This window comes from Parus major, chromosome 3 (genome assembly GCF_001522545.3).
Source record: "Parus major isolate Abel chromosome 3, Parus_major1.1, whole genome shotgun sequence".
In the NCBI taxonomy this organism is placed as follows: Eukaryota; Metazoa; Chordata; class Aves; order Passeriformes; family Paridae; genus Parus; species Parus major.
This window is the reverse complement of record NC_031770.1, coordinates 9,525,442-9,544,262: the sequence shown is the minus strand read 5'-3', so window position 1 is coordinate 9,544,262 and position 18,821 is coordinate 9,525,442. Positions and strand designations below refer to the sequence as shown.

The 18,821-nt window shown below is 40.3% G+C and overlaps 1 protein-coding gene across 1 annotated transcript in view; it reads left to right on the top strand.

Annotated features, from left to right (window-relative positions):
- The first annotated feature begins 3,673 nt into the window (after positions 1-3,673).
- AFTPH (aftiphilin) overlaps positions 3,674-18,821 on the top strand; it is a 42,432-nt gene continuing 27,284 nt past the window's right edge. The window contains 2 exon segments of the mRNA XM_033513203.1: positions 3,674-3,740; positions 12,629-14,408. Coding sequence (XP_033369094.1) covers positions 12,639-14,408 — 1,770 coding nt within the window. The 5' untranslated portion in view covers positions 3,674-3,740; positions 12,629-12,638.

Genomic DNA, 18,821 nt, shown 5'->3' with positions numbered 1-18,821 from the left:
ATCCATACAATTCTGTAAAGGAAACTTCCATATGTTAAAAGTATAACCTTGAAATTACTGTTGTAACCCATGAATTCCGTTTCACAGAGCTAATACCTGATATGGCTAATGCTATTATAAAGAGTCAGTCTGCCTTCACAAGCAAATGTAATCTCCTTCAACCAGCAAAGCTTATGCAGGAATGACTGAAGAAATCCCACACATCTTGTCAATCATTCACACTATGCCTAAGTGAACATTACCTTCATTTTTTTATGTGACATACTTACCTCTCATCTGATCTTGCATTCTAGTTAAGTGAATTTTATGGACCCTCAACTGCATACTGATTAACACTTCTGGTCCTGGAAACTTCTGAATGCCACCAAGAAAGAGAAGGAAATTTTTACCATGTCAGACTGGCAGGGACCATTTGGAGGAATTTTCTGCCTTTCTTTCTAGCTTAGGATATGAGTCACTTCTTCAAATCATCTAGAAATTTTTCTTAACAAATTTCCTTCTAATCTAGTACCTGATTACTGACACCGTTTATCTTCCTGGATCTTTTTCTGAGGTACATGATTGTGCTGTGACTTTGCTTTTGCACAAGAAGGGCTTTATTACTTTGTTTTTCTTTAGGGTGCTAGTTTTGCAAAATGTGTCATGTGTAAAATTTTCTTAAGAAAGGATATTCAATGTTGTGTCTTTATATACTTTCAAGACAAATCAACAAGAAAGGACATTTAATCCATTAAACAGAGAGCAGATAACATGCTCTAAGTGACATTCAGGTGTTAGAAAAATGAATTACTTGTGGGTAAAATTGCCTTCTTATGGTTTAGGGCTGGACACACTTCAATGATCCCAGACCCAGGGGGAGGTTAACCAGGCTTGGGAAGAAGGATGTACCACTGATAGTGGACACAAAGAATGCAGAATTTATGGCCTCCAAGGACATTTAACAGAACTCTCAAGATAAGGAAGAAAGTAGTAAAGACAACGCAGCGACAGTGCTGACTCTGCTCTGCCTGGGTAAAAGGTAATTCCAGCAGGGCCAGATCACAAACACCAGCTGAGGGCCCACCTCTGACCAAGAGAAACACCGGAGCATGTTGGCTAATTAGCATGAGAAGCAAGAGAGTCATTAAGCAATAGAGGAGAGAATACTCATTAGTAAGAGGACTGTGTAACTTGTAGCCAATGAACACTAATTCCTTAGTTGGATAAAATGTATTAGTAGTAAAAAGTTTTTATAGTTGGTGTGCTTGATTTGTGGAATACCACAGAGGACCCAGGCTCCAAAATAAATAACCAATGTCTCTCTCGAGTGTGTAATTATTGGCTTGCTTCACTGGGTAAAAAATCTGATATTTTGGACAAGACTGGGGTTTATGCTGCTGCCTGGGGAGTTTACAGGCAGCATGTTTATTTCATGTGTCATTCAGATGACTGATTGGGCAGATGGGAAAGAGAAGGTAATTATAATTTTACCTTCACCAATTGCATTATTTACAACAGGACAATTAGCAGTCATAGCCTATGACTACAAATTAAACACAGCTGGGATGGAAAATGATTCTTCACGAAGTAGCACCACAGTAATTCACAGTAAGGGATACTTTGGGCCCCTGGAAGCTAATGGCTATTGCCAAACAGGGGGAAGATAGGGATGGTGGGGGGGAGATCTCATTTCTCTGTTGCTTTACAAAGCAAAGTATTTCACTGCTTTTACAGGATATTCTCTATACCATTACGATTTGTAAATCACATTGTTGTACACTGGGTGAAGGTCAAAGAGCACTGAGCGCTGAATTACTCTATTTCCTGTTCCCTCAGGCTTCTCCTTCTGTCCTGCCGGGTCAGCACAAGCTTCACTCTGGTTTCTGACACGAAGCTGAAAAAAGAGAACAGCCACCAGGAGGCGAAGTGACAGAGCCTCATTAATAGTCACACAGACTCATTAATAGTCATCCATGATTATCTTCAGCTATTGTAACAGGATTCAGAACGTCACAGAAACATTGCAGTAACAATATAATTCCCCCCTGCTTCCCAAAAGCCTTCTATTGCTGATTAAATTAGCAGATTAATTATAATTATCCTTAAATGCATTGAGGTGGTTTTTTTCTCCATGAACCTACCTGAAAGGTGAAAAGTTCTATGAATGGCCTTGTTTTAAGCCTTTCTTAGCCAAGCTACTGTGTGTTTAAGCACGGTGTGTATGTATCTCTCGAGGAATAAAGATTCTGGGGTGACCTTATCGCTCTCCACAGCTCCCTGACAGGAGGCTGTAGCCAGGTGGGCTGGGTCTTTTCTCCCAGGTGTGAAGAACACGTAACTCTTCAGGATTTTTAAAAGGTTTATTAGGGAGTAAAATAAGAAGCAAAAGTCCAGCGCTGCGGTGCTCCTGGCAAACAGCCAAAGATCACAGGGTACCGTTTGTCTTTATACTGTATCATTCCTGAGGCTCATGCATATTCATGTTTTTGTTATTCAAACTTCCTTGGGAACTCTTGATAATCCTGGTTCTCTTCTTGTTTGGTTTTTTAACTTTGACCTGCCTGCAGGATATTCTATAGATAAGGTTCTTCCCATGTTCTTGTCCTGTTATTTCACACATACTCTGGTTTCCAGCATTCTAGTCACTTGGAGGCATCAGTCTACAGATGTAAGGAAAATTAGTGGTTTTGTACCATTCTTTAAGTTGGTTATATAGAGGTAGTTCAGTCACTATTTTTAACAGTTAATGCCTATGACACAACATATTTATTACCATTCACATAAACATGTAAACTGGCAGATTATACTACACAAAAGCAGTTAAAAGTAAGTATAAATCGCACCACATCAAAATACTTGTGATACAAAAAGTTAATCTATAAATGCAAAAGCCAATATTATATTGTCATTTATAACAGAGGCAACCAGGGCCAGGACAAGAGGCAAGAGAAGGTTTAGGCTGGACATTGGGAGGAGTTTCTCCGCAGAAAAGGTGACTGAGCATTGGAATGGGCTGCCCGGGGAGGCGGTGGAGTCACCCTCGCTGGAGGTGTTTAATGAAAAACTGGATGTGGCACTCGGAGCCACGGTCCAACACCGGGGTGTCGGGCCACAGGTTGGCCTGGGTGACCTCAGAGATCTTTCCCAACCCAATTCACTCCCTAATTCCGCAACAAAGCTCTAATGTTACGCTTCGCTCGCTATTTTATTAACGCAACTTGCCACCGCGTTGTGACCGCTGTGCGGAGTTCAGTTAGGCACGGCCACAGGACGAGCGGCAGCCTCGGCACGTTACCTAAACTCTGCTCTTTTAAACGTTATTCTTTACAATTTTAACACACGCTTGCTTGGGGCCGGAACTAGCCGTCGCTTAGGGTCTCTCCCAACCCCAAGCCGCTCTAGGGTTCTGGGTTCCGCCGGTACCGCGGCAGGGCAGGGCGCACTCGCTCTCCCCCTCAGCCCTTCACTCGCGGGGTTGTTTACGCGGGCCGGGCCGGGCCGGACGTGACGCGACGGCGGCGGCGCGGTGCGTGCCGGGAGCGCGGTGGGCGGTGGCGGGCGGGAGGCGGCGGCCGGAGGGGGCCGGGCCGCAGCGACGCGGTTCCTGTCGCCCACAGGGGCTCCCCTCCATGGCGGTTGCCGCGGGAGGCCGCAGATAACCGGCCGCGGCCCCTCTCCCCTTCCTCCCTCCCTCCTTCCCTCCCCCTCCCCGCCCGCCGCCATGCCCGCCCGGGCCCCGCCACCCCCCGCGCAGCCCGCAGGTAAGAGACGGCGGGGGGCGGCTGGTTCCCGCCGGGCCTGGCCGCCGAAGGGCGCCGGGGACCCCTCGGCGCCTACCCCCGGGGGGCGGCGGCGGCCGGGGCCTGTCGGGGCAGCGCTGTCCTTCCCCTCGGCCCGCGGGGGAGGGCGGCGGGGCCGGGCGGGGCAGGGCAGGGGTGAAGCCCCGCGGCTCCCCGGGCTCGTCCCGCCGCCGCCGGAGAGGGGGGTTCGGCTTTGTCCTGTGGCGGGGCCCGCGTTTTCCTGGGGTTCAGCGGCGCCGCAGCTGGGAGAGGGCTCAAGGATGTGGTGCAAGAAGTTAAGCTGTCCTGTGCGTTTGGCTTTTCGAGACAAGCTTTCTCTTTCGAGGGGCGTAAAGCGTGTCGGGTGCTTAATGCGTCTGGACATGACAGGCTGAACAGAGTTACGATAATTTTAAGTATGTTTTTTTGTGGGTTTTTTTTGGTAAAAGAGGTAATTCTAAAATGGGGCGAAATTGCTCAAATGCTTAACTAGGTGCTAACTCTTCTGTTTGCTGTGAAAAATGTCTACTTGATGAACCAAAATATAATTTTTTTCTTTAGAGAAGACAATGCCTTAAAAACAACGATTAAACCTTGGGATTCCTTCAAAGTGTCAGTAAATTGGTCTCTTAATGGTGACAGCCCCTTCCTTCCAGCTTCAGCACAGAAATGGAAGCCTTCAGCAGCTTAGTGCTCCTTAAGCAAACATCTGTTCTTAAATGATTGGAGTGAGTGGAGAAACATTGTTGACAGGAGCTGTGCTGGGTTGGTTTTACAAGTTTTGTTTCCATGCATGGTTCAGAGCCCAACATGCTTCATTGGAACTCACATTTCAGCTGTTGAGTCCATGTTAAAGTGAGTTTGATGGATGCTGCTTTTTAACTGGATTGGTCCTTGGAGATTGAACAAAATTAAAAGTATTTCCTCCTTGTTTTATTCTCTGGACATGCGAGCTAGACTTGGAAAGGCAATTGGCCTACTTTAAAAATAAAAATGTTCTGTTATATTGTCAGTACAGTCAGAAGTGTACTCATGCAGTGCACAGGTAGCGGTTTCTTCTCCTGAAGTTGGAGCTATACCTGGAGGAATGTAACATTAGTTGTGAGAGCCTGGGGAAGAGTTGGAGTACCTGTGACTACTGAGGGCTTGTTTGCTTATTTTAAACAGTCATGTCAGTGAGAATAAATAGTGTGAATGTCAGAATGAGATTTAAAAATACGTGGAAAAGCTAATGTAGCTCTGGTGCTTTCATTCTGCGTGATAGTTGCATAAAGTACACATTGTATGACCTTTTAAGGTCACATGAAAGTATGACCTCTTGTTTTTACTTCCTTAATTTGTTTATAAGTAAGCAGTTGAGGGATCTCAGCCTCAGTTTTTGTTTTTGTTTATGTACTTTGTTTTTTGCTAAGATGATGGTTTTGTTTAGTAAAGGATTTAATAGGCTGTGAAATTTGGAGTTCACACAGTGTATCATATTTGTGGTGATGAAGGCTCTGTGTGATCTCTACATTTCTACTTAAAAATTCCACCAGTGACTTACTAAGCTAACACAAGCCTTTTAACACCTTAATTACCCAGAGTAATATTCTGAAACTTTCAGTACTTTGGAAAGACTTGTCTCTCATAGTGGAAATAATAGAGCAGCTTAGGTGGACCTCAATCAACTCTGCCTTTTCCTCTTGAAATATTCATTGAGTTGTCCTTGCAGATCTGTGGTGGTATCAGTTGGAAATCCAGCGGTAAAGAAACTGATGCTCGATCGAGTTGTTTTCACTACACTCAGCAGCATAATCTTCTTGCAGATGCCATTATCTATCTCGACAGAGTGTTCATTCCTTTCTGTGCTATTGTGCTGTTTGACAACTTAAACTGCTTCTTTGTGAACATTTCAGTGCAATGACATGCTAACCCTTTCACAGGGATTCAAAATTCTTATAATTTTTCTGGATAGTCACAGAAGTGTCTTAGATCCTACTCGTTCCTAGGTGTTAGAAATTTAGTCTGTTAGATTTTTTCCTTCGTGCAAAAAAACCACACTGTGTAAGCTGCTGCTATTGCACACACATACAGAAAAAAAGCCTTGAAATTTGCCTTGTTTGAAAACTGACAGTCTCATTTTCAGTGGACTTTCTTTCATGCTCATGTCTTTAGCAATGAAAAATTGCAAGGAATATTTCTGTATTGGTGCCATTTGCAAGGTGATCTAAGAAACCTGCTTGTGTAAAGCAAATAATTTGGATTTTTCAAAGCAAAGAGTCCTGACTTGGGAGAACCACAGGGAAGGGCAAATCCTCTCTTGATTTAGTGTGTTTGGAAGTAGGGTGAAGGAAATGTGAAACCTCAAGTTCATATGTCTATTGATAAGCAATGGAAAATGGATTTTATTCTTTGGAGTATTAGGTGTCCCTCCTGTATTGTGTTTTTAATATGAGGTAATGTCTGTAGGTGGGATAAATGATGAATAATGTAAGCCTGCTCACTGGAAAACAAGCAGTATGTATGTTTGCAATAATGGAAAGAAGACCCATGGTTGTTTTCCTTGTGCAGCTATATTTCCTCTGCCAAACTCTGAGAAGAACCTGTCACAGAAGAGTGCAGCCCTGTAGATTAGTTCTAATCTACTCTTTGCTGTAGTCTGTGTGAAGTCGGAAGGGTTTCTGTGTGATGGAGATCATATTGCTCTGTGAGGAAGTCTCTGAGAACAGTTTACCCTAGGTAATCTAGTTCTAATACTTTCTAATCTAGCATCTTTTTATCCCAATTTAGAACACATTCCCAGCTAGCATGTTTGAGGGTAACATCCAGAAATAGATTTCTTGCTGAGTTGAGCACTGTTTTAAATGGAATTTAAGAAATCGTAAGAAGGGAAACATCTCAATTATCATTGCTTACAACATCCATCCTTGCACAGTGTGTGGCTGTGTGCTGTATGATGGACACAAATCATGCATTCCCCAGAGTCAGATTGTAACCTGATTGACTGTCCCAGCCAGTTGTGTTTGCCCATATGAATTTAAAGTGTGCTTGTTCTTACAACATTTTCCCCCACTATCTCTTTACAGGTTTAGGTGCAGTCAGCATCTTCATCTGCAGCTGTTAAAGCACATCAGTAGATTTTGAGTTTAAACATGTTTTTGCTTATAGTAACTTTGAGGATAACCTGGTCTTTTAGGTTTGGGAAGTAATGCTATTCTTGGTTTAAAAAAAAGAGTTTAATGAACCAACAGAACGTTTAGATTCATATTTTCCAACAGCTTCTCTCATTCCACAGCTAAGCCAAAATGAAACAGGGAGAAGTGAAGCAGCACAACTACTGAAAATACATGTTTGCTTCTTTATGTAGTTTAACAACATTTAAAATGAAAATGCTTATATCCAAGATCTGTTTAAATTTCACATTTGTGCCACCTAACTTGATCTTCCTGCATTGTCAGTGAAGAGAGGAAGAGCAGCACAGTCAAATAGGTTTAATACTGCATGGGCTGGATTGTCTAGGGGTGTCTGGTGTTCATGCCAGCCTGAGGAGTGCAGGAGAACAGGAAGAATGAGCTGCCTGAGATTAGTGCCAGATTCTTGGTGAAACTCTCCTGAGTTGTGTTACTTTAATGTTCATTATACATACAACACTTTGTAATGGGAGGTTTCCAGCAAATTCAGTGTTTGAAACCACAGTAATGTATAAGGTTTAGATATGTTTGCCTTACTGGAACTGGAGAACATTGTTTTCCTCAACTCATAGATGTCCAAGAAAAGGTACTCTGAAACTCCTGCTTTGGGTAATAGAACTTCTGGCTGTAACAGCATTAAGCTCAAAATCGAAAACATTGATTTCTTGGAGGCTTTATGAAGTAAACATTTTCTTGCTGTATTTTGTTTGCTGGTAACTATTTCCAAAAATAAAAGCAAGCTTATTAAACCCATTTAAGAACATACTGACTTCAGCTTGGACAGACTCTCTCTTGAGTGGATTTGGGTTGTAGAAGTGCTGTTCTAACAGATAGGCTCTCCTCATTTACAACCACCCTTCTAGAAATAGGATCTCAGGTGCAGAAAGACTGGGAATCTGGTTTCCATTGTTCATAAGCCAAAGAAAAGGCAAAGGGGTAATGGAAGAGCACAGCTTTTCCTACTGGAAGCCAACACTGTGCTGTAATAGAAAGTCTAAATCTGGTCCTTACTGTGGTATTTTTGGCATTTACTAGAGGAATTCCCTTGCAGTAAGAGTTAAATGTTCTTGGAAAGATCAGATGCTAGCAGCTAATGACTTGAATCCATCTCCTTGTCACTGCAAGGCTTTTACTGTAGGGTATTTCAGTAACGTTGTAATTTCTGTCATGGAGATCTTGATTGTGCCATTTCTGATTATTGTGTTTCCTGTATGTTTTAAGGAGATGATTTGCTTGACTCAGCTTTTCTTCAGAACAATCCACAGCTGAGAGGTTATTCATTGCTTTACTTCTTCAAGTTAAAGGAAACATTCTGCTCTACAAGGGGTTTCTTTTGAATTTGCATGCCTCAAGTATTTTTTTAGAGATACTCTTTGCGACCTCCTGATTTTGTAGGTCTTATGTAAAAGCCAAACATGCTGTTTCAAGTTTTGCTTTAGAAGATACACAGAGAAGGAACTATTTATACCTGCTTTTGTGTAGCATAATTGCATTGTTCTCTTTGCTGCCTGGTCTTTGTTAGGCTGTTGCTATTACTCTACAAAAAGGTAGTGAACAAGGATGTGGTCTGTGTCTGAGGAAAGCACATATTGTTCCCTATTTACTGCAAACAAATAATAAGATAGCCTGGTTTTGTTGTAAATGTTTTGGAAACCTAGTTAGTGATCATAAAAGAAGGATATGAATTTTCTCTTTCCAGTTCTTTGCCTATCAAAATTTTCCTAGCATTACTGATTTCTGTTTTCTCTCTTCTTTTAATGTTTCAAATTAACTTGAATTACATTCTTAAATGTTTGTGCCTTGAGAGAAAAGGTTTGAACCTTGAATTGTAATAAATTAGCAATTTTTTATTTAGAGTACAATGTCATTATGTACTTGAGAGTGTACTGGTGAATTGCATTTATAGTTTGACCTAAACAGTGGTCTCTTGTTTGTGGTACTGGAACTTGTTAGAGAAATTCCTTGAGAAACACCTGGATGCAAGAACTAGCATTTCCAGTTTAAAAAAAACTCCAACAAGCAAATAGGTAAAAGACAGAAATGCAGAAAGTGGCATCTGAGAGAGAATACAGTTCTTTTTTTTCTTCTAGAAAACGTTGGTATAACCTCATGCCATGAGTAATTGATGGAAATCTGTCTTCAGTCTAATCTTAAACTGTTGAGATATGCAGAAGTTACTGGCATTTGTCAACATAAGTCTGTGTTTGTGATTAAATCAATCCCCTAAACATGAGCAGTTTAACTGTGTCAGATTCCTCACCTTGAGGTGTAAGGTCTGATGCCAGAAACCTGGGTTGTTGCTTATTACAGATCACAGAAGTTAGGCATGTTGTGCTCTGTTACACAAGTAGAAAATGTTATAATATCCTTCAAATTATAGTTGTTATTATATAGTGTACTGAAAAATAGGTGGTTTCTTTTTGTTTAAAAAATACATGTTTAAAGAATCTGTAAGTGAACAGAGCATTTTAGCTTTATACTTGATTTTTAAATTTGGTAGCAAATTCCCTCAAAAATAAGATGATAAATAATCCATATTATTGGTCATAGAACTTGTTCAAATTCTACTTTGGGTTAAATCATGTTGTAAACATCACTTGAAGTACCAGGGTTACAAAATAATGTAGCAGAATGTCTTGACCAAGAATATGTCTGAGTTGGGTAAAAGGACTACAAAAGATGAAGCCACAGTTCCAGCTTTATTTGAGATGCCAGGCAAAGCAGGGATTAACTAAATGAAATAAGGAACAAAATAGTTGTTCTGTCAGACCTGTGGCTTTTCACCACATGTTTTAATGGACAGTAACTAATTTGGTTTCTTGTTGGCAGATAGAACAGTTTTGGAAATCATGAAAGGGAACCATAATGAAATTCTTCCTGAAGAAAACTACATTAAGACTATAAAATTCCCATGCTGTTTTATATTGTGAAGAGAATTGAGATTATGCCCATTTAAAAAATTTATCACTAATTAGTCAAGAGGAGGGGGGAATACTAGTATGACTTTTTTTCCTTTTCTTACAATATGAATATGATTGAGTTCTGCAAACAGCAATTACATTGTGTCAATGTAACCTTACACATCTTTGTAATCTAGATTCATACATTTTGGAGCTCTTTGTGTTTGGCTTTTAAAATGCAGCAGTAACATACCTGCACTTAAAAAATAATCATACAGAAGTCCATGCAATTGGTGATGCAGTGGGTTCTTGTGGGTTAAACTGATTAAACACATAGTAGACTATCAAACCTGTGATCAAATTTTTAGATGTACAGTTAATGTTCCTTGCAGATCCTGTTTTGGCAACTGTTATTGAAGCATAGCTGGAGCATTGTGCTGCTGGACTGCTGCTGTGTAAATGATCCCTGTGATGTTTTAAAAGTGCTTTGAAATGAAAAATTGAAGGAAGTTTCTTCTGCTCTCTGTCAGAAGTTGGAGGAGAGAAAATTTTTAAATGGTCAGACCTCTTTCTACGTGTTCATTTGGGCTTTGGCAGTTTGCTTCAGCTCCCATGTAGTTATCTTTGTCCTGTGCTTATCCTTATTATTCTTGTTCCTTGTCTCCCCTTTTTTATGTTAACTGGAGAGAAAAAGAGTCTTGTGGGTAAATTCCCTGTGATTGTGATGCTTGCTGCTCTCACATTATTCAGTTTATTTTCTGAAGCTGCTTATTTGGGTTATTTTAGATCATCCTTGCCTCCAAGGGTGTTCTGAACTCTATTGTGATTTATTTTTGGCTGAGGTTAAAGTACTCATACAGTAAATGGTCAACAAAAAAATGGATAGAGTTGTTATGATGGATAGTATAGGGATCTATGTAGTTTCTAGTGTAGGTTAAGAATTAATTTTTCTTAGCAAACCCTAAGAAAATGCTTTCTGCCAAAATGAGCTCCACTGATTAAGGTGGTATAGTTACTAATACAGACCTGAATGTGGTATTTCAAATAACTTAGGTGAAAACAAACCTATACAAGCCTATAAATCTGAAAAGACTTTAAACACATGGTTTTCGATGAACCATCCAGACAAATTTTTCTTTTAATGGGAAAGTTCAGAAGTTTAGAGTGAGTGAAGCTTTTTTCTCAAATACCTTGTTAAGCAGCTGGTGCTGAGTAAGCCTATGTGGGAGCTTGTTGACAACTTAGGCTTTATTCTAAACAAAATTCCTTTGCAGTTCTCTTCAGTTTGCATGTTATGTTAGAAATTACTTCAAGGTTTCATCTGATAAGCATGATGTACTTTTGTAACTGAAAACCACCCTTTTAAAAAGAAATTATAGGTATGTTAGTCACCTCAAGGATGCCAGTTTCCTGGCAAATATCCAGAGCTGTTTGGCTGAAGTGCTTGGTGTGTTGTGCTTGAGAAGAACTGCAGACCTTCATTTGTTGCTGTTTTAGCCTTTGTGTGCTGCTCTTAAGGTGCTTTTACAAAGTTGTTTGCTGAAGGCACTGGACATAAGGATCATGTTTTATCTGTGTTGCATAACTAGTATTGTAGAGTCTGCACTTATTTTGGTGGTCAGAAGTTTAATATTTGCTAATATGTATAGGTTGTTTCCGCTCTTTTTTCTGTGAGGCTTAGTGTTGTTACAATTCATTCATGTCAAGTATCATTTGGAGAGAGCTTGGTGTGAGCTCTTCTTTTAAGGGTTTTAAGGTATGAAGTAGTTCAGTGATGTGTATAGCTGTGAATCTATACATACTAGTAGTTATTGTTTCATTAATTGCACACAGCATTGAAAAAGTCAAGATCATTCCTTAGGAAAGAAAATTTTCCATCCATAGGTACGTGTGGCTTGTTCTGTAGTGGTTTGCAATGGTAAGACAGAGTCCTTAATCTGTTTGTATCTAGGCCATGGGAATACTTTCTTACTTCTTTTCCCCCTGTGGTTTAGTGATTTGTGTTTAAATATTTCATGAATAATCGTGCTCAGCTCTCCTTTTGAGAATAAGTTTTGATGAAGCGTGTTTGGCTCTAGGCTTTAGGTGGCATCATGATGGCATTTCTTGGCTGGTTCCTAAGACAGAAGCAGGCTGGTGGCAGCAGCTGTGGGGGCAGTGTGTTGGCTTGTGGGTAGGAAATCCAGAGAACAGGACAACCAAACAGAAACCCATGGACTGGTAGAAAGAGACTTAAACAGCAGGGCAGCAGATCATAGCTAGCAGTTCTAACAGCAGTTCCTTCCTCCACTCCTCCTCATTTTCAGAGCTTACAGAAACACTTTTCAAAATCTTTGACTGTGGTGAAGGTCCCTTATGTGTATGGCTGTTGTGGCATAGTCCATGGAGTGGCTTAATTCTTGTAACACACCTGAGTGCACAAAGGAGTGTGGCAAAACACGTGTGGACCAGGGTCACTGGCAGCTTTGTGAACTGTTGGTGATGGGAGGTAGAGAACTGATGAGAGAAAACTGAGTTTAGTTGTGCCAGTGAGTTGCACAACAGCTCAAGAGGATCATTTCAGCACTGTCTGCTGACAGTTTGATCATGCAATAGTTTAGAAGAGACTTGAACTGTCCCAGTAGATTCTTTGTGACTTGTAAAACAAATGGGTTTGGGGACTGTTTCTTTCTGATATCTAATACAGATATTGACCTATATACACACTTAAAAAATGAGGCATGAAACTATAAAAATGAAATATATAAGAACATGAAAGCTAGCCGAGTTCTAATACAGCTCTGTTTTCTCCCTTGTACAGAAATGCATTAATGTTGAAGCAGAACCAAACAATGGAACCAGACATTATTCGAATGTACTCCTCATCCCCTCCACCACTTGACAATGGAGCTGATGATGACGATGAAGATGAGTTTGGAGGATTTTCTGGTGTGAGCACTGCTGGCGTAGCTTTTGCTGATTTTGATACACCGGACTACAGTCATCCAAAGGAAGAGTTTATACCCACAAATCATTTCATCCCACTCCATGATTATTCTGACAATGTAGCTAGCATTGCAACTTTCACATCTGTTAAAAATGGTAAAGACTGCATTGCAGAGCTTCCTACTCATACTAAGGAGCTTTCTGATATGTCAGCTACTAGTACTATCAAAGAAAAATCTAAGTTTAGAAGTTCAGGTACTGCTTTAGAAGATGTAAACAGAAGGGGGGAACAAAGAGACAACACTGGAAAATCAGAGGGTTTTTCTTCTCGTGTGGTTAGAACTGGTGTAACAGTTGAGAGCCAGGATGAGCAAATAGATGCTTGTAATGGTGAGAAACTTCCATGTCTAGAGATTCTAACAAACGGATTTGCAGCATCAGACCCTGTAAATCCTCAGGGAACAGAAGATCTAGACAGCATTGGTGACTCAAAGGGACTGAAAACTGTTAGCACCCGTAGTACTGAGCAAAGTTTGAACTCAATGCCTAGCTCAGGTGAAGATACTGCAGATTTTGCTACTTTCTCAAACAAAACCCCAATCCATTCAGAGGGAACAGGGCCGACAATATGCAGTGATCTTGATGAAAGAGACTCAGTGAGCATTCAGGAGAACAACAGAATAAACAGAGTAACTCATAGTGAAGAAGAGGTTTGCATTTCAGAAATTAGTTGTGAACAGGGCCCCTCAGCACTGGAATTTGCAATTTCTAGTACGTTTCAGACAACTGGAAGTTCAATATGCACTACAGAGAATGGAGAGCACAGTGGGAGGAGAAGACAACATCACATAGAGAATGGCAAAGATTTTAGTAGGCCTGAGGATTCTTCAAAAGCAGCAGATATCAAGGTTGATAGGATCCAAAGCCTAAGCTGTGATACTGCAGGAGAAAAACCGGGTACTTCTGAAGATCTTAAGAATGGTGGAAGTAGCACTGAAGTTTCAGCTTGCAGTGACAAACATGATGATGTATTTGGTGACTTTGGTTCAGTCAGCAGTGCGTCTCCCACCTTCAGGAATGCTCAAGACTCGGTAAACGCTCTAAATTCGGAAAGAACTTCTGACCAGCCCGCACATATTAGCGAAACTAACGTGGAATTTGGTGAATTCAGGGACACGAGTACTTTTTCTCAGCAACCAGCAAGTTTGGACCAAGCTGAACTAAATCAGGCTGCTGACACTTTAGAATGTGATACTACCAGTAAAACTTCTGGACTAGACTTCCAGCATACTACTGAGGTAGAAAATGGTGATGATACTGAATTTGGAGACTTTGATTCAGTGCCAAAACCTCAGGATGAGAGTGTTGCTTTCCAGGACTCGGACGACTTTGCGGACTTCAGTTCAGCAGGTTGTAACCAGGCTACAGACTGGAATGCTTTTGAAGATGAACAAAAAGACAGCTGTTCTTGGGCTGCCTTTGGAGATGAGCAGGCTGGTGAATCTCATCACAGAAAAGAGACGTGGCAGTCACATAGGACAGATGCGTCTGCCGGGAGTGATGGCCCAGCGTTACACAAGACTGACAGTGTTGCTTTAGCGTCTTTCCAAGGCACTATCAGTAAGCAATCCCAAGAGCTATCACCTTCAGTTCAGGTGAGGGTTTGCTTGGTTTTCCTCAGTCTTGTTCTACTCTTATGCATACAGTTCTTCCTGGTTCCTGCTTCTGCGTACAACAAATATTTGAATAGTCCTTGTTTGCCTTTTGGAAGAGATTTAATGTGCTGTGTGAGACAGGCTGGTATGAAACATTATGCTGTGTTTGGATCTTGCAGATCTTTGCAGCACTGTTACTTTCCACAGACAAATGAGCAGGGTGTGCTGGAACTTGTAGGAATTTGTTTTGATAATTACATGTGATCCTTTACATAAATTGATCAAAGGAATAAGCCAACATGAACATTTCAGAGCCTGTGATAGTTTTTTTCTTTTGCTTCATTGTTTACTGCCTTTTGGGAGGCACTCTGTTGCCTTTTTGTAAAATAGGTGTGACTGGAAGCTGGGATTACTGGTTCCCAAAATTTTCCATCGCCATACTCTGTCAATATTTTCAAATCTGGTTAAAAATGATTATTTGATTTGTAAATAGCTGCCCTAATTCACTTAGAGCAGACAGAATTCCACAGCTTGTGTTCTGTCATTCTGTCTTGGGAATTCAAACTCCTGGGAAGTTAACTCTTTAAAAGTTCTTTAATAATAAGTCTCTGTTAGATATTAATTGTGGGAAGCTGTACATTCTAGCAATATCACAGAGGACTGGTGATTTGTTAAAGCTGCTGCTATTTCTAATTAGAAGTTTCCAGGAGGAGGAAGTAAATGGATTTATTTCTTACCACCTCTCCTATGTTTTCTGCTTTCAGTGCTAAGTATTCATTAATTCCTAATTAGTTACTTCCCGAGCCTTTTTAACAGTCATTTTGAGATCTGTGGCTATTCATACAAAGGCTTTTCTTTGTTAAGCATTTAATAATACTTTTACAAAATTCAGAACAACAATTTCAGTTTAGAATTCAAAGCTTCTTTTTATTCACATCATTTCATATGAGTAGTTTAGAGTACGCTCTGTCTTTTTGAAACGTGCAGCAACACCCGCAGTAAAGGGTGTTAGTGGTAATATGTGTCTGAAAGGTTTGGATCTTCTCTGGCAATAAAAGGAAATGAGGTAAGTCCTTTCTTTCAGGACCTTGCTTGGTGACAGCCCTGCCTCTTCCCATTTCCTACCAGTGACAGGTGAAATGGCTTTTCAGAAGGTTGTGCCAGCTGGAGCTCTGCCAGCATCAGCAAATGGAATAGAGCTTTTGGGACTTAGCACTGATTTCTTGTCACATTAAAAGCTGTGAGCCTCAGGTCCTTACTCTTCCTGCTTGCTGTTCCATGCAGTGACTAGCATTCCAAACTCAAAGAGATTTCACAAGGCAAAAAAAAAAAGCTCCTGAGTAAACCTGCAGGCAGATTTTTGTGTCTGCGCAAGATGTTCCTTATCACCTGAATGTGTTGGTCCATTTCTTAAATTGAAAGCACAAATCTATTGTTATCTATTCGCCCATAAAATTGGAGAGTACGAAGATCATTAGTGCAATTAATCTCAGTTGTTTCTCTTGCCACTTGAGAGACTGTCCAGAATCTGAGAAAGAAATGGGGAAGGGAGATGATTCTAGGAGATCATCCTTTTTTTTTTTACTAATTAATGAATATTAAGCGGTCTGAAGGTTTCAAATATTTATTTACATTTAAAGTTTTTTATAATTTTATTATAGATTTTCAGTAGAAAACACTTCTAAATGTACATGTTTATAAAAGCAGAGCCTTCGGAGGCTCTATAATTAAGTTTAAATCACTAAGTCTGATTTAGCAAAAGATAAAAGTCAAGTTAAATTGGAAGTTCCTTACTTAAAGTCTGCCATGAAGTGATACAGTAATTTGATTAGATTGTAAAGCAAATTTTAAGACTTCAAGTTTTTTCATTCCTTCTCTTTATGATACAATTAGTTGTGACTCTTTGGATCTGAAGTGATGTTCTCCCTCCTCTGCCAGTGAGGAAGTACAGCGGAGAGAATGTTTTACACAAATAAACTGGAGAGGAAGTTGAGCTGGACATGTTTTCTCTGTTGAAATAGTTTCCTTGGCCATGCAATGTCATTGCTACATTTTTTTTCCAGTTAACTCTTAAAAACAGTAGCTATTTTGTAAGTGCTTTAAGTTTTGGAAGGATCTTTCAAAACTTTTTCATATTAAAAAATACTTTTTCTAAGATTAAATAGTAATTCTGTTTATAATCCATTGAGCCACAGTTTGCTAATTTGCTGTTAGAAACAGAGATAAACTAATGAGTCAACATGAGCCAGCAGACAGTCCTGGTAATCTGAGTGCAGAATATTAGTAAAATTAAACTCAGATTTTGATCAGCTTCCTTGCTGTTATTTAAGAGGGTGTTACTGAGGTCCAAACACAAAACACAGCATTTTAAAGGAGTTGCCAATCTTCTGTTTGCCATGTATTAAACTTAGTTCTGCAGCTGTTTGATGCAAAAGCAGAAATACTAGCAGGCAAGATAAATCTGGTGAGAGGGAAGAGAACAAAGTTTTTTATTACCCAGCCTAAAGAAGGATAGGGAGGAGGGGATCACTTGCATCAATGTATTGCTGGCAGATCTAAAAAGGGCTTGCTGTAGCAACCCAAAGGGAACAGGCTGTGTACAAGGGAGAAATACTGCACGTGTTAGACACTTGAGATAGATGGGAAAATTGAGATCTCAGCTTAGGCTAAAGGTGAGCTGGGATCATTTACAAGATACTGAATACACTTGATCAGTGATGGTGAGGCTGGGAGAGTCACTGTAATGTGGTAGTGAAAGAATCCTGAATGGTTTATAATGATCCTAATGGAATTCTTTGCAAAAGCAGAAAATTGAAAAGAATACTTAGCCAGCAGCACTGCTGTTTAAATGTGGAAATAATGTATACAGCAGTTTTCATCCATGAGAATGCAGCATGAAAGCAAAGTTATTTATCAGTAGCTCAAGTTTCCATTGAAAAGGTCTCTGTGTATTTTCCTTTCAGTTTCTTAGTTTGTATATTCTGAATGTGGAGATGGCAGTAAAATATTGTGCTTTCTGAATGCACTCTTGATTGTACGATGTATGTACCATCGGCAAATTGTTTAAAGACTGTGGATTTGGTATAATCTTAAAAATAGGCTTTGCTTCAATTCAACTATTTAATCCAGTTTTTAATTAGAAAATATGCAATAGAGAGGATGAAACTAAGCAGAGGGGAGCTCACAAAAATGACATTACATAGTGACATGTAGTAGCAAAAAGATCATAGTCTTTTCTTCCCTGCCTTTGGTCTCAGGCTGTCTGAACTCTGTGCAGAATTCACAGTGCAGGATTTGTAAAATGCTGACATCTTCTATTCAGTAGCTGTGTGTAGGGGGAGAGGAGAAAGGCCATGGTGCACACACAGACTGCCATCTGAACCCATATTAATACTACATATACCTTAATCCATTTAGTTTCTGTCTTCAGCTGGAAAGATGTGATGCTTGGTTTCAGTAGAGCGGCAGTTTGCATTAGAGATGTGCCTTTGTGTTCATGAACAGGTTTAGGATGTGGTTGTGGGTGAACTGGTCGATCCAACAAGTCTGGAGCAAACCTGCACATGGATTATCCCTTTTATGTGATCACATTGCACACTACCAAGCTATGTTTATGATGAATATAAGGCTTGTAGCACAGCTTTTTCCATGAGATAGTGCTGAACATTAGTCAGCTGAGGGGGTTATTCTGCTGCATTAAGAACATACATATATATATATATAGGATTCAGCAGTGAGGCACAAGAGCAGTAATAATCCATGGTAATCGTGTGGGTGGGGAATATGGCTGTGCCTGCCTGTGTGCAAGGAGCATGGGCATCTCCAGAGGAATAGGAGCTGAAGAAGGGCTTGGTTGGAAGGCCAAACCTTATCTGATTTAGCTGAGAGTTAACAAATCCTGGAAAGGGATGAAGGAAAAGGTGAACAGTCCTCCAAATGGGTTTTAAGGTTCTCCACTTATTAGAGAGCCTGTGCTTGCAGACTCTGCCTCTTCAGATTAATCAGTGTGGGCGAGGCACAGTTACTAAGCCACGAATATGTAACAAGACAAAGAAAACCCTGGATCACTGTCATTTGGAGTGTACTCTGTCTTGGGCAATGATCATGCTTTAGGAAAAAAGTAATTCTGACCATAAAGACTTCAGCCCCTCAGTTCAGTGAGGTAAATTAAAATAGTATTGGCTAGTTATGTAAATATATATTTCTGGGAAGGTTTGGGGGTTTTAAGTCCATAGCACAGTTCTGAAGTATTTGCAGCTGAATAACAGTAAAAATCAGACTATTAAAAGTAGCCCATAATTGCTGTTTTTCAGAACTGACTGGCTGAGGGGAATTTTACAAAAGAAAATAGTTTGAGAGGGGGTTGTTTTAGCATTACTATCTATATATCTCAGAACAAAATTATTTCCCGTT